Source organism: Sminthopsis crassicaudata, chromosome 3 (assembly GCF_048593235.1).
Source record: "Sminthopsis crassicaudata isolate SCR6 chromosome 3, ASM4859323v1, whole genome shotgun sequence".
Taxonomy (NCBI): Eukaryota; Metazoa; Chordata; class Mammalia; order Dasyuromorphia; family Dasyuridae; genus Sminthopsis; species Sminthopsis crassicaudata.
Genome location: NC_133619.1, coordinates 26596958 through 26613304, shown reverse-complemented (window position 1 = coordinate 26613304; position 16347 = coordinate 26596958). Strand labels below are relative to the sequence as shown.

The following is a 16347-nucleotide window of genomic DNA, read 5'->3' as shown; positions in this document are numbered from 1 at the left end:
GGAGACAAGGGGATATTTGTATTCCATTTCTCCAGAACATTCTTAAGTCCGTGTATGTTTTTACCTCTGGCATTGTCTTGAGAAAGTCTGTGACTTCACATGAAAGAGAGGATTCTCTAATTCTGAAGAAGGCCTGCCTGTTTACCCAGAGAGAGAATTGCTGGTTATAAAAGGTCTTTGGCACAGAGTGAGAAGGGAACTAGAGTTCCTTCTAGTCTAAGATTTCTTCATCTGGGAGCTGGAGTTTTTAATTATCTTGATAATTGCATTTCATAGAATTGGTTTCCTTTGTCATCCTATGCATTTCATTTGATCCATTTTAACAAAGATTCTGAGAAGGAGATCTGTGGGTTTCACTAGATTTTCCAAATAGTCTGTGACATGCCAAAATTTATTTTTTTAAATGTCTTTCTAGTTCATGTTCATTGTAGAAATGACCAATCTGAGTCCGGAAGAGTTTCAGTGACTTATTCAGTCACATAGATAGAACCAGGTTCAGACAAGTTTTCTTTATGCTCTTTCTCTCTCTGCTGGTAATTACCAGCCCCTTTTAGTTGGTTTGGGGTCCCTCCTGTGTCATGTGGCAGCACTGAAAAAAGGGGAACCCCACACCCATTCCATGTAATGTGGACTTGGGGAAAAACAGATGCTGGTGGTCACCCTAGGACCTTTTAAAAGAACCAAGGGAGATGGTGGTGGTCTGCTCGTGAAATCCTACTGACTTTTGGGTCTTGGTGGGAGGGGAAGACACCAACAAAGTCAGCTAGAATCCCCTCTGTTGTGTTGTTTACTGGTCCTGTTGGTTCTGTATTTGTCTTAAATTTCTTGATTAATCAGTACTCATTTCCTAGCAGGTTTTCACGGACCCTAGCAACCTTCAGAGGCACATTCGCTCCCAGCATGTCGGAGCCCGGGCTCATGCGTGCCCGGAGTGTGGCAAAACATTTGCCACGTCGTCCGGCCTCAAACAACACAAGCACATCCACAGCAGTGTGAAGCCCTTCATCTGTAAGTTCTTCTCTCCCCTTGCCCACCTCTCTACCTGGGTCTGTCTTTTCTCAGAAGGTCATTGACATGGGGTAGAATGGGGCTGAAGGAGGAGTGCCAAGTTTGTGTGTATATGTATGTATATGTGTGTGTGTGTGTGTGTGTGTGTGTGTGTGTGTGTGTGTGCATGTATAACAGTTCTTTCCTTACTCAGATTTGTTTTCTGTGTTCCCTCGAAGCCCCTAGGGACCTTTCTTTCCAATGAAATCAGTAGCATGAGGGAGCATGTAGACAACTGGGGAAGAATGGAAGTGTTTCTGTAATAAAAAAAGGTCAGCCTCAAAGGGATTCGGATTGGAGCCAGCCAGCCAAATGGAGCTCAGATTGTAAATCTTCCTCGTTTTGGAAAACAATAAATATAAAAGATCTTGTGAACTGAGATGAGATGTTATGGCAAACAGGCATCTATCTTATTTTCCTTTTAAAAGAATTCCTTAAATCTGACAACCTAGCCACCTCTGCCCATTTAAAATTTTAGAGTCATATTCCTGATGTTCTTTGAAAATATGTAAATGTTCATTGTAATGGAGAGATTGTGCCCTTTATGCCCCCCAGAAAAAGGCTGCTTTGATGGGAATGATTCACGGAAGCCACATATTATTAGTACCTAGCATCCTGGAAATCTCTGGCTCTGATCACCTTTCATATAATAGTAGGCTTAGAGATGGAAAGAACCTTAAAAAGCTATCTGATTCAATCATTTTATTAAAAAAAAAAAAGAAACTGAGACCCATGGCTGTCGTGAGTTATTCAGGGCCACACTAGGTAATAAGCTTCAGAGGCAGTATGGGTAGTGGGTCTGTTTTCTCTTTTCCAGCCCTTCCAAGGAAAGCTGAAACTGTTCCCTCCCATTAGCTTATTTCTTTTAGCCACTGTTAGTTGATATCCAAGAATTTGTCAAGTGCTACCTGGAAAATGGGAGTTTGTGTTTGGTAAAATGGGCTCTGGGGATGCAGAAGCCAAAGCACAATAGTCTCTGCCCTCAAAAGACTTCCATTCTACTGGGGGAAATAATGTGTTAATGTCCACCCATCCCCAATATACTTAGCACCATGGTGTTGAAATGCAGTCTGTCAATAAATGCAGCAAGCCTTTATTAAGTGTCCACTATCTGCCAGGCACCATGGTAAGCAGTGGGAAAACAAGAAACTCAATGGTTTCCTGGTCATCTGAGCTGCAGCAACTCTGCTTGAGTCTGTGATGGAAGGGAAATCCATTTGTGTGTTGACTTGGGAAGGACAGACCAAATGGAGCTCAGATTTAAATCTTCCTCATTTTGGAAAACAATAAATATAAAAGATCTTGTGAACTGAGATGAAATGTTATGGCAAACAGGCATCTGTCTTATTTTCCTTTGAAAAGAATTCCTTAAACCTAACCATCTACTCATTTTTGCCCATTTAAAATTTTTAAAAATTCTGCTTTCTGACCCAAATGCCCATGGATACTGTTGGAATCGATTTATTACATAAAGTCACCTTTCAGGTGATTAATTCTGGCAAAGTCAATAGTTCTATCACAGCCTCAGTTTTTGGTCTTTATTATATAGCAGTGTGTGGCAGAGCCTTTCAATGTAATTTAGCAATATTTGTTAGATGCCTACTATGTGCCATACAGCGTCTAAAGGACTAGAGGAAAAAACAAAACAAAACAAAACAAAAACATTCTACTGCAAAGGAAACAGTAAAAGGAGTGTTGAAAAAATGGTCCCCCCCCAAAAAAAAAAAAAAAAAAGATTCTCAAGAGTTTGCTTCCATAGTCCATAGATAGTTGGGAGGGCGGTTCAGAATCCATCTGGTTCAAAGTTCTTATTTGAAAGGCAACTAGACAAAGCTCAGGGATTTGTCCACAGTCAGAGGTGAAATTAGAATCCAGGTCTTCTACTCTAGAGCCAGTATTTATTCATTTGTTTTTTCCTTACCACTCATTCTCCTTTTGAAACTGAGGCTGCCCTCCCTTCTACTTCTAAGAAGCTAGAGACACGTTCTATCTCTTTCCTAAATATCCTACGATCTTGTTTGGCTCTTAATTCCCCTGGCTTTCTGAGGAACAGAACAGACCTGAGTTCAAATCCTGCCTCTGATACTTATTACTTCTTGGGAGATTTTTCAGAAGGCAGGGAAATGGATTGTACTATGGGAATTTAAGAATTCTCGTTTTTAAGAAGAAATTCTTAACTTTAGGTTGTGATTTCCTGTGATATTGGTATAGATCATTTATTTCTTTTTCACTTTTTGGTCAAAGCAAAGATATAATCTAATGCACTAAATCATCATTTATTGATTATTAACAACTTTATTTATTAATTGATTTATGATCAGTTTTTATTAATGATTAGTTGCAGAAAAAAGTCAAAATGTGGTGATTCCATTCACTAAAGATTCCCAGAGCTGTTTGTTCAGTTGTATTGGGATCAAGTATTCCACTTGAGAGGGGGGAGGCTTTTTCTAATAAAATCAAATAAACTGTTTCCCATTAATGCATTCTCAGTAATCACCAGGAAATTTACCCGGCAACTGCCGTCCCCAAGTACAAAGTATAACAGGGCCCTGAGAATAATTATGAATAATAGCCGTGTAATTTCAGAACAAAAGATTTGAAAAATCAGGAGTTGGGGTTGGGGGTTTGGATAGTGGAGGAGGGTCACCTAAAGTTGATATCTGTTTCTCGACAAATGGCCACACACCACGAATGAGCCCACTGGTCTGTTTATGGCAACTGTCTCTTATTACAGTGTCCCGCCCAAGCTTGAGTGAAAACTTACCAACACGAAGGTAATTATTTGCTGACTATCCCAAATGCTCCAGCCTCCTCAAATAGAAACCACATGCCATAATAGGCGGGATCTATTCAAAATAGGCCTTAATTTGTTTAATAAGTAGAAAATATGCAACTTTTGCTGCAAGCTAATTCCTTGTTCTTCCGAAGATTACAGAATAGAGGGCCCTTCAGCATCGATTAGGCTGATGGTACTTGGAGCTTTGTGGTGGTCAAGGTCTCCCAAGTGATGAAAACCACTGAGGGAGACACATCAGGCATTTTTGAGGTTTGGAGATGTGAGGGACAGATGTGGCTCATCCACACAATAAAAAAAGTGCCAATAGAGAAGCCAGATGCACCTGATATCACCCCAAAATGTGAAAGCCATTGCTCTTTCTAAGCTCCTCCAGCTATGAAATGTTAAGGAAAAACATTGTCGGCGTTGCTGGGAAAGGAAGCCACATTGAAAACCAGAGTTCATTTGGTTAAATGGCAAACTTTTAAAACTTCCTAACTGGGAGGTCTACCTACTGGTGGGCTTCTTCTTAAAAGGATACCCAAAGGGACCAGACATGGGGCTCTTCACATGGAATTTCTCAGTCCCAAAAGCAGACTCTTCCTAGCTCCATGGCCAACCCGGTATCTGTGGAGGGAAAATTATGTTAATAATAATTCCGATTTATGTATTATTCTATAAGGTTTACAAAGTACTTTCCTCACAGTAACTGTGTGAGGCAGTCCAGATGTTATACAGATGAGAGAATTCTTAAGGAACTTGACCATATAGTCCTATAGTGAGGAAGGGTGGCAGAACAAGGCCATCGGATATGTATTAATGCAGGAAGAGACTTCAGGTCATCTCGTCCATCCCTCATGTTACAGATGCAGAAACCAAGCTTGGAAGAGAGGATGTGATTCATAGGATACATGGATAATAAACTGCCAGTGCCTCAGACTTCGGATCTAGCGATCTTTTGTGGCGTGTCTTAATCTAAATTAAATAAAATTCTAGATTTTTTTTTTAATCGTGTTTTTATCAGTGAAGGGACTCCCTACTGCAAAAACCCCTTCACCAAGGAAAATCAGCAACTCCTCTGAAACTTATGTTGAGAGTTGCGTGGAGGCATCCAAGGTTAGACTTCTACCCCAGCATTACACAGCTAATATGGATCAGAGGAAGACTCGCACCCAGACTGGATACTACAATATGCTTATAATAAATAATGTATTTACCAAATTTCAGTGACAAGTTTTTAATAATGTATATCAAATTCTTAAGTAGTTTAAAATTTTCAATCAAAATCTTGGTAATATTTGCTGTTAAAATAATTTGGGATGACTTGTTGATGGCATTCATTCTTGGGGACTTTTAGGATAAAAATAATAATAGCAATCACAGCACCGATAATAACTAGTCTTTATATAGGATTTTTTGTTTGCAAAATGATTTGCATATGTTATCCCATCCAATCCTCTTAGCCCTAGGAAACAGGTGTTGCTGTTAATGTCATTGAGGATTTGGAGTGGGGGAAGACTCCATAGAGATCATTGAGTACATCTTACCCATTTAAAGTAAGAAAACCGAGACTTACAGAAGTAAGATTATTTGGCCAGGGTTACACAGCTATTAAGTATCTGAATTTGAACACTTGTATCTCTACTGCAACTATCTCTTTAAATGCTTTCACTTTGGAGTACACCCATGAGGCACTGAATAATCTGATTATTTTTTCTTTAGCCTAATAATATATTTATTTATACTTGGTAAGACATGTAGACATTTAGAGTGGAATAAGACAAGAGTTATTTTATGGTTCTTACTTGGAAGGGCTTATCCTTTGATTTCAAAGTGTGAGCTTTATTTGAGAGGAGATTATTATTTTTTTTAAACTATTTTGGTAAAAAAGTTGCCCTGATACTTGAGTTTTTAAAGTGACTTTAGGTTTAATAGGTCATCAGTCAAATACAGTTACTCCCAAAAGAATTAAAAGATAAATTTGGACCATATTGGTTTTTTTCCTTTTCAAAATGAATTTGCTTTAGAAATGACTAATAAATTAAGTTTTTCTATGGGCTAGCTAAGCGAGGAAGTATAAAAGCAGAAATCCCACCCGTAGGAGCTGATCTTATCAAGTACCTCTGGGTGCTTGTTGGAGCTATCAGCTTTCTGCCTCTTTCAAGGAATTCACCAAGGATATGGAGTGAGGAGGCTGAGGCACATGGAGCCATGAACACAGACCCACGGAGACCATAAGACTTTATCTGTAGCAGGAGCTCTGGTTCTCGCTGAGCTCTCCTGTCCCACAAACCCTCAGACAGACAGTGGCTTTTTTTTTTTTTTTCTTTTTTTTTGGCTCCCAAGCTGAAGAAGTCAAGCCCTGAGATAAATGGTTGAGATATGACAGCCAGTGACCGTGTTTCTCAAGGACAGAGGTTTCCAGGAGCAGGAAGGTTAACACAAGCACCAGTGTGAGGGGAAGTTAGAGGACGTGATCGCTGTTCATGGGAACCAGCGATGCAGGATGGGGTACATTCAATTGAGCTTCCTTTGCTGACTTAAAATAGACCCATTGTAAATTATGTCAGTCTTTCTCAAATCATGAAAATGATTGTTAAAAATGTCTCCGAATACACAATGTGCATTGTTGTGTGGCTTTGATGTGTGAATGATGAGAGCTGATGATATAATACACATTAAGTGAGACTAGCACAGTCACAGGCTTTTCCCCCAAGGGGATAGAAAAATAAAGGTGAATTATATGATACAGAGATATACAGAGGGGAGGGGAATGGTTTAATTTTGTTCGAGAGCCCAAAAGCACAAGAAATATTTTTTTTTTTCCTTTTTAAATGACTGCATCTTGTGTTGCAAATCTATTCTGTTTTGGACAATTTCCTTGTTATTATCTTACTGGGGTCACATTGGTGAATCATTGCATGACACATTTTTAAACTTTCCCCAGGAAATCAAAAGCCTTTTGAAAATACACAGCCCATGAAAATCAGCCAAGAGATATTTTCTCTGTGTGTCTCTGTTATTTTTATTTTAAAATTCCATTTTGGGGGGTAAGTGCTATCTTAAAGACATTTGTCAGGTTGGATGGCTCGCTTTGGCCTCTTTGGAAATGAGGTTTCTCCGGTTTGGCGTGGGCGCCCGCTTCGGTCCCACTGAGAGACATCCCTCTCTGGCTCCCTGATGGACATTTGTGGGGGGGTGGGTGAAAGGAATCGCGATGATTTACTAAAGTCCGACCGCTTGCCTGCCATCCCTCCTGAGACTGTTTTTTGTTGTTTGTACACAGGTGAGGTCTGCCATAAATCCTATACCCAGTTTTCAAATCTTTGTCGTCATAAGCGCATGCATGCTGATTGCAGGACCCAAATCAAGTGCAAAGACTGTGGACAAATGTTCAGCACTACGTCTTCCTTAAATAAGCACAGGAGGTTTTGTGAGGGCAAGAACCATTTTGCAGCAGGTGGATTTTTTGGCCAAGGCATTTCACTTCCTGGGACCCCAGCTATGGATAAAACGTCCATGGTTAATATGAATCATGGCAATCCGGGCCTTGCTGACTATTTTGGTGCCAACAGGCATTCTGCTGGTCTTACCTTTCCAACAGCTCCTGGATTTTCTTTTAGCTTCCCCGGTTTGTTTCCTTCTGGCTTGTACCACAGGCCGCCCTTGATACCTGCTAGCTCTCCTGTTAAAGGACTACCGAGTACTGAACGAAACAAAAGTCAAAGTCCCCTCATGACACATCCTCAGATACTACCAGCCACCCAGGATATTTTGAAGGCACTAAATAAACACCCCCCTGTAGGGGAAAATAAGCCAGTGGAACTCCAGCCTGAGAGGTCCTCTGAAGAGAGACCCCTCGAAAAAATCAGTGACCAGTCAGAGAGTAGTGACCTTGATGATGTCAGTACCCCAAGTGGCAGTGACCTGGAAACCACCTCTGGCTCTGATCTCGAAAGTGACCTTGAAAGTGATAAAGAGAAATTTAAAGAAAATGGTAAAATGTTCAAAGACAAAGTAAGCCCTCTGCAGAGTTTGGCTGCAATAAATAATAAGAAAGAATACAGCAATCATTCCATTTTCTCACCATCTTTAGAGGAGCAAACTGCAGTGTCGGGAGCGGTGAATGATTCTATAAAAGCTATTGCGTCTATTGCTGAAAAATACTTTGGTTCCACAGGACTGGTGGGGCTACAAGACAAAAAAGTTGGCGCTTTACCTTACCCTTCCATGTTTCCCCTCCCATTTTTTCCAGCATTCTCTCAGTCAATGTACCCATTTCCTGATAGAGACTTGAGACCGTTACCTTTGAAAATGGAGCCCCAATCACCAGGCGATGGGAAGAAAAACCAGAAGGGTAGCCCCGAATCGCCCTTTGACCTCACCACTAAAAGGAAGGAGGAGAAATCTGTTACTCCGGCCACCTCCAAACCAGCAGCAACGCCTCTCACAAGCCAAGATCAGCCTCTGGACCTGAGCATGGGTAGCCGGAGCCGAGCCAGTGGGACGAAGTCAACTGAGCCTCGGAAGAACCATGTTTTTGGTGAAAAGAAAGGAGGCAGCATTGACCAAAGGAAGGCTTCAGATGCCTCTTTGCAGCACGCCAGACCAACTCCTTTCTTTATGGACCCCATTTACAGGTAATGGGCTAGTCAGAAAGCACCTAAACCTGAAAACTTTATACATGCTCTAGGGAAAAAAGTTTGCTGCCTGCCAAGAAGTCTCAGTCTCTTTCTGTTCTCTCTCTGTCTCTCTGCCTCTCTCTCTCTCTCTCCCCTTGTCTCTGTGTCTCTGTCTCAGTCTCTTTTCATGTCTCTGTCTCTATCTCTCTGTGTCTCTCTCTCTTTCTGTCTTTTTGTCTCTTACTCCCTCTCTTTCTTTCTCTCTTTCTTCCTTTCTCCTTCTCCCTCTCTTTCCCTCTGTCTGTTTCTTTCTCTCTTTCTTTCTTTCTTTAATTATTTCTTTCTTTTCCCCCTCTCAGTTGGTACCCAACATGTGGTGCCACTAAAGTACCATAAGTTGATATAATCCATCACAGAGATGTGGCAAGGCATGAATGTTCAGAATTTGAAATACCTTCTGTGTTTTTTTTTTCTTTGACAGTAAATCTAGTTTTTTGAGCACTCACTTTACTGAGTAGAATTTATAGAAAAACTCTGTTTAAAATATCTTGTCAAGTGGCTGAAGGTTGTGGACCTTGAAGGATTAACCCAGATATGTGGGAATATTTCAATGGGTCAAGTTATTTGAAATAAGGTGATGTGGATGTCAGTGCCAATCTGAACTTTATTAGCTGGCTCTCACATCGTTAACGAGTCTTAGTCATACTCTGTTTCTAAATAAATCTTCTAGGAGCACTGCAGAAATGAAATATTAGCCATAAAAAAATTTTGTATATAATATGGATGGCGAATTTTTTTTAAATACCAGGTCCACTTATTATGATTAAAATGATGGAGGCAAACATCCATTATCTAAATTTTTCATCTGCATCTCCAAAATTTTTATTTTTAATAAAAGATTCTGGCTAATAAATCAAACCTTACATGCAGGAATGTCTTTAAAGCTTGATAGTGGCCCACAATTTGTCTATTCAGAGTAGAATATATTTTAGATCCCACATTTCTCTTATTTTGCGTGAATATTTTTTGCTCTCAAGAATTAGTGGAATTTACAAAGAATGTTTTTCTAGGCTCTCTTAAAACAACATGTATGTATTTGAGTTGATTTTCATTTGTCAAGAGAAGGTTTTATGTTCTTCACATCAAAAATATAACTCCTAGTAGAGGATGAGCCCTTTTCTGAATAGGTTCAAATCCTCCTCCCATAATAATGGGAATTAGACACACACACACACACACACACACACACACACACACACACACACACACACATTCAGCTTTGATTGACTGAAATGCTTCTCTATATTATGCTATATTGTTGGGATCTTACCAAAACATATAATTTATTTATAGGATGTTAAGGAAGGAAAATTCCCAGCATAGAACTGGCTACCCCATTTTAAACCCACAAAAGAGAATCAAAAAAATAACCAAAAAAAATACATCTTCTTAATTGTCCTCACGTCAATCTTATGAAAGCCCTATCTTTAGGGGGAAGATTGTTGAGGACCCAACATAGATTTTTTGCCCTGCAAATTATGTTCCTCCTGTCAGCATTATTTTTAGATTGGCTTTCAAGAGAAAGTAATGAAAGGATAAGTTTCTTATTCTTTAGCTGCTCATCCATCCCTTAATGCCACAAGTCTTCTGCTGCCCATATACATTTGCTCTTCCTCAGTTCCATTATTACCTTTGACCTCCAGTCCACCAGACACCATTCAGTCATACACATGCCTCTATTTCTTCTCTGGCAGATTCTCTAGCCATCATGATAGGGACAGCCATCTATCCCCACATATCCCAGTTCCAGGTCAGATCATGGTTATTGTTCTGACATCCTAGTTAATTAATTCAATCCCCCCAGCATTTATTAATCTAGATTCAGATCTCTTTGTGTGTGTGATAGTTGCACAGCATTATTTCTCCCCTCCCCAGGTTTCCTCTACTCAAGATTACTTTCTGATCTAGAGAATATTTTAAAATTGTTTCTGAATGTATAAGAGTTTGGACATGGAAAGGGAAAGAAGGGGAAGGTCAATTTAATGCACTCCATTGAAACATATAACTTTCTCATTTGAGAAGGCATTAGAAATAATCGTTATGAATAATGATTGGAGCTAAAGAGAGAGTAGGCTAGTTTTCAGGTATTTTTAAGCTTCTTATTCTCTCTTTCCTCTGGCTTCCTTCTTAGTGCCTCTTCTACGACAAATGCATCAGGCTTAGTTATTCTACTGTTAACATGATTGGTTATTTCAGTGGATTTTTCCATTACCAGTGGGGTCTTCTTCCTTTGGATCTGTAAAGACTTGTTTTCCTAACAAGAGCCATGTGCATGCATGGAGAGCCCGGCAGATCTTTCTGTGTTTTTATTAGTATAGTTCCCAGAAACCTCTCACTTGTTTTATTGTAAGCTGTTTTAAATGTCAGGTGCTTATGTAGTGATCGATATACGAGACTGATTCATCACTGGCAAATGTAATTTTAACCTTTCAGGGTAGAGAAAAGAAAGCTCACTGACCCACTTGAAGCTTTAAAAGAAAAATACTTGAGACCTTCTCCGGGATTCTTATTTCATCCACAAGTAAGTATTTTTGGACTTGAGATGCAGAGCTTGTAAACTAACTTGTTGATCTTGAAAAGCAGATGCAATGAAATGAAAGAAATCTCGAGAACATGAGGATTTCCTATGACGCTCCTGTGGAAGAACACAGGAAATTCGAGCAGAATTCAAACCCAATCTCTTTAAGGAAGGAAAAAAAAGTGAATATTCATGTTAAAAAAAAAAAAAAAAAAAAGCAAGTCCTTGATGATACTGTATAGTCTGTTCTTGGCAGCCTATAGAATTACACTCTTATTTGGATTGAATGTAGTTAAATATACAAAAGCCTGGAGGTGGGCTGGGTTTTAGGGTTATTGTCTAAGCTTTACTAATATAAAGGAAAAAATCAGCATCTCCTGAAGGCTTGTCCTAGACTACTTACTGATGGTGTTTTTATTTTTTCTTTTGCTGCTAGAAAAAACCAAACAAAAAAAAAAAAAAAACCAAACAGGAAATTATTCACCTAACACACTGTTTCCATAGAGTGGAACTTCTTAAACTGGGAAATTTCAGGCACTCCAATGAGCTTGGATGGGAAAAAACTATTTTTATTTCAGTGTAATTGATTTCCTAAACATTTTATGCATTTAAAACATAATTTGGCTTCACTGCCCAAAAGGTCCATCTCTTTCTCTGTCTCTCTCTGTCTCTCTGTCTCTCTCACACACACATGGCTAAGAATCCCAGATACAGAAGATGAAGGCATCTACTTGGTGAGCCATCAGTCTTTGAGCAGAAACCTTTTCATCCTCAGCAATTAAACACCATTGCTGATTTAGAGTAGGACCACATTCCTTGCTGCCCCATGGCTGGCTTGCTATATTTAGTCCCTTCCCTCATTTCAACAAGAGTTTCCCCCTAAATTTTCAATTCATCAAGCATTTCCCATGTTTTTATTATCCATGAAGGTACCTTATGAGGTGCTGGGAATACAGAAACCAAAAGGAAACACTTTCTGCCATCCAGGAGCTTACATTTTACTGAAGGGATACAATGCAAGTGCTAATGTGTTTGTACAACAAATACAAAGTGATTTTGTGTTATTTCAAAAAGGAGATCACTAATGGCTTGGGGGTGGGAGTGAGAAAGAAAGGTCTTATCTAGCAGGCAACTGCTTTGAAGAAAGCTAACTATTTTCTATTTCATGGCTATAGAAATAGAAATAACAGTGAAAATAGCCTGAATCTGTATTTTTGGTTGGTTTTTGTCTCTTCTAAATTGAAGATCATATTTCTTGTCAGAGAGTAAGCAGAATCTTTAGAGCATTTCTTGGAAATGGAATGATTCAGTTGGTTAAATAAACTAATAGTTTATGATATAATAATTTGTAATTAATAATAATTAATAATAGAATTAATTAAAATAATTAATAATAGAATTCAGTTGGTTACATTAAAAAGTGGTATTTCCAGCTCTAAAAGTTATCACTCCTCTTCACTTTTAACAGATAGTAAAAATGATACTGGGAAGTTGTATAGATACTTGTAAACATAGATAGGTTTGTACCTGAGATTCTGCTATCTAGCTAGTAGACACAATATATTCCATTAGGCACTAGAATTTAAAAAAAGGAAAGATTTTTAAAAAATATAATCCTGGGCCTTTGCCTAATAAGGAATAGAAAGACAAGGACACCGACAAATGACATGTATCTTGAAATGTTCACGTACCAGAGGGAACCATAAATACTATTTGTTCAACTTCCTAACCAGTCTGTCTGGTTAGCTTCATAGAGAAAGGCACTGTGGTTTTGAGGGAGACCAGCAGGCCTGTTTATTACATATCATTTATTCCATTCTTCTTAGAGTAGAATAAACCTTGGTTGAGCAGTGAGGACTTGGGTATCATTCTGCTTTGGACTTACTATATGACCTTTGGCCAATTATTAATCTACTTCTCAGTTGTCTCGTCTATAAATAAATAAACAAATAAATATCTACTCTAGCTACATGGGTGTTAGGATTAATGTTTTTAAGGGTTTTTTTTTTTAAGGTTTGTTATTACTGTAGTTAATGAACTCAGTGTAGTGAACCCCAGTGATTACCCTCCTCCCAACACTTGTTAACACCCAGTCAGCAATATATAATCTTAGAAAATTGTTTGAGATGAGGAGAGGTAAAGTGACTTGTTCAGAGTCAAACATTGAGCCTTCACGTAGAGGACTTGAATCCAGATCTTCCTGACCCCCCCAATGCAGACTCTTCAGTCTGCCATACTCCATTAAAATCAGGAATTTTTTACATATAAAAAGGAAACTACATATAAAATATAGTACCTTAGGTCACTGATTCCCAATTTTTTGCCTCAGGAAGGAAATTTCCTATTTGATCTTCTCAACATGCCTTCAAGGAGATACTCCATTTAACAATTGAGAAAACTGAGGTTAAGCTCTTTGTCCAGAATCACACAGTAATTGTTTAAGGTTAGTGTTGAACTCAGGTCTTTGTTACTTCAGGCTCAATCCTCTATCCATTATATCACTTTACTTTTATACTCTCAAAAATTTATTGAGGACCCCAAAGAACGTTGGTTTCTTTTTGTTTACCATATTGAAAATTAAAATTGATAAATGTTAAACTATTATTTATTGCTTCATTTAAAATCATCAAAATAAACTATTGCATGTTGACATTTTAAATGAAAAAATAACTTTAAAAATTAATGAGAGGAGCAGGCATTGTTTTCCATATGTTTGGGCTTAGTGGATGAGAGGTAGATTTTCATATCTGTTTCTGAAGTTTATGAGAAAATCTCTCTTCACTATATGAGTAGTTGGAAAATGAAGGAGTATTTTAATAGAAAAAAGTGTTTTAATATTATGAAAAGAGTTTTCACCTTGAAACCCGACTAAAAGGGTCTTGGAATAGGGAGGAAGTTGCCATAGATAGTCAGAGGAAATGATGACTGTCCGGGGAAAAAAACACAGGTTATGGAAATTAAGATGTTCTTTGCCAATAACTCCAAAGCATGGGAATGTATGGGTACATAGATTAGATGGCTGAGAGAAATGTGGAATGTTATAATGACTAGAACCTGAGCTGATAGTTTGATTCTTACCAAGTGTTTGCTTAGTTATAGGGCCATTAAAGCACCATTTAAGTTACTGCCTTTGATCTGTAAGCCTGCAGGCTTGCTGCAAGGAAATAATGGAGAGTAACTTATTAATAAGTCTTTATAAAGGGCCTACTATGTGCCAGGTACCTGCTAAGGACTGAGATATAAAGGAAGTGTGATGAGGATAGTTCTCACTCCATGCATTTTGCTCTTTGGTGCCTTGGTTTGGGGCTACGAAAGATAGATGAAGATCTTTTATAGGGAACAAAATTGGAAGATCAATGACAATATGTTATATTCAGATTTGTCATTGTCAAGTGGATCAATAATTTTGTCTCCTAGAACAACTCTCATCTTCCTATTCCTTTAATTTTTTTTCTTAAAGCAGGACATTTTGTGATACCTTCTCACTGCTTGTTTTCCTGAATTTGGAGTTTATTTAAGGTGTTTTATTTTTCCTGGGTTTTGCTTTCACCAAGCCTGATGTTAAAAAAAAAAAAGATCCCACCATCTCTGTTGCTGGTTTTTTGTTTTTTGTTTTTGCTCACCCATTTGCTTTACCACTAGTGTCCCATGATCTCTGGCTATTATCACAGTGCCTACTGAGGGAGGGGTAATTTTTAATTTTATCTTTCTGGATGATCCTTTATGACTCAGATGTGTAACTCTAAGCATTTCTAGACTTGCAGTTTGATGAAATAGATTTAAAAGGCCCCAAGTTCATAATAATTCTCTACTTGGAAGGGTAGTTATAAAACATGGATGGCTTGTGATTTTGCTTCTAGTTAGAGAAATACAACTCTCTAAAAATGACTTGTGTGAGTGGGATCCTGGCTCCAAAGTGGCAAAGGTCATTCTTTCCCAGAGTCGCCGGGGCTCTTGTGTCATGAACAAAGGGACAAAAGGAAATGCAAAGGACAGGGGCAACCAAGGGAGTAGTTTAAAAAAAAACAGAATTGGAAATAGAAGCCAGTTGCATCCAGCTGACATCAGGCAAGGAAAGGGATCCTTAGTTCAGCCATGTGAGTGAGCACCTGTGATTAAAAAACAATAACAACAATAGCAACAAACCCCCAAAATGATGCAATGCTATTTGTTCCTTTAGCTTTTGCCTTCAGGAGTCAAAACAGGCTTTGGTTCTAAGATGGGAATTTTAGAGATTATTTCTTCTGTCATTATTCTACGACTACTCCATATCTGGGGGAAGCCTTTCCACCTTTCTCCATCTGGGAGTTTTTTCTTCATTTGTAACTGAAAATTCTAGTGTCCGGTCCCGAGCTTAGTTACCTTTCCACCTTTCTCTATCTGGGAGTTTTTCTTCATTTTAACTGGAAAATCTAGTGTCCAGGCCCAATTTTAGGTTAGCTCTTTTTTCCTCAATCTGGAAAGAAATGTAACCTCCTTCCCCTAAGTGACTCGGCCCCCTTCCGAAGGCTGCCAGTCTAAGCTTTTCCAGAAGGACTTTTACCTTATTTCACTGTACCACCTTTCACTTCTGTTTTCTCTTTGGAAAAAAATGGTCTTTTGTAATCTGAGATTTGTTTTTCCTGGCAGATCTTCCATTGCAAAGATATTGACATTTGTATGTTGCTGTACAGTGGTGTGAGTCTTTGCCACTCCATTTGGGGTTTTCTTGGCAAAGATACTGGAGTGGTTAGCCATTTCTCTCTCCAGCTAATTTTATAGATGAGGAAACTGAGGCAAACTGGGTTTTATGACTTAGAGTCACACAGCTAGTATTTGAGGCTGGATTTGAACTCAGTTCATCCTGATTCTACCTAGCTCCTACCTAGCATGTGTATGGCTCTTGCCAAATCATTTCTCAAGTCCTTTGCTTCTCCCTGAATCAGGTGGATCATTCACCTTTAAGGTTACCTTCCATTTACTTACCTTTCATTTATGCTGTATATGTTCTGTATATCCCTCTTTGCTTGTGGCTTGTGATTAGAATATAATTTTTTGCTGCCCCATGGTACTGCCTGTCCTTTGTCTTAACAGGTTAGTATTTTTTTTTTCTTTTGGGGAAGGTGCAGAAAAAATAATTTCATTAAATATATTATTTCTATATGTGGTTTTCTTCTAATGGAATCCCATACATTCCTTTTGGAATTTAAACGAATTCTTTAATGCTTTGTAACATTTTTTGATTCTTTGATTGTTGCCACAGTTATTTTTAAGGTACAATTCCATGAAAACTAGCAATATTAAGTGTTGATTGTTCACATCAATTGAAATGAGGGTTTCAACAT

The 16347-nt window shown here is 38.5% G+C and overlaps 1 protein-coding gene across 12 annotated transcripts in view; it reads left to right on the top strand.

Moving 5' to 3' along the window:
* MECOM (MDS1 and EVI1 complex locus) overlaps positions 1-16347 on the top strand; it is a 678098-nt gene that overhangs the window by 637444 nt on the left and 24307 nt on the right. For 7 of the 12 annotated variants that reach the window (XM_074298148.1, XM_074298151.1, XM_074298146.1 and 4 more), the window contains 3 exons: positions 852-1008; positions 7110-8463; positions 10939-11026. In XM_074298148.1, coding sequence (XP_074154249.1) covers positions 852-1008; positions 7110-8463; positions 10939-11026 — 1599 coding nt within the window. The remainder of the gene's footprint in view (positions 1-851; positions 1009-7109; positions 8464-10938; positions 11027-16347) is intronic. The other 5 variants (XM_074298147.1, XM_074298145.1, XM_074298157.1 and 2 more) reach the window with 1 other exon arrangement.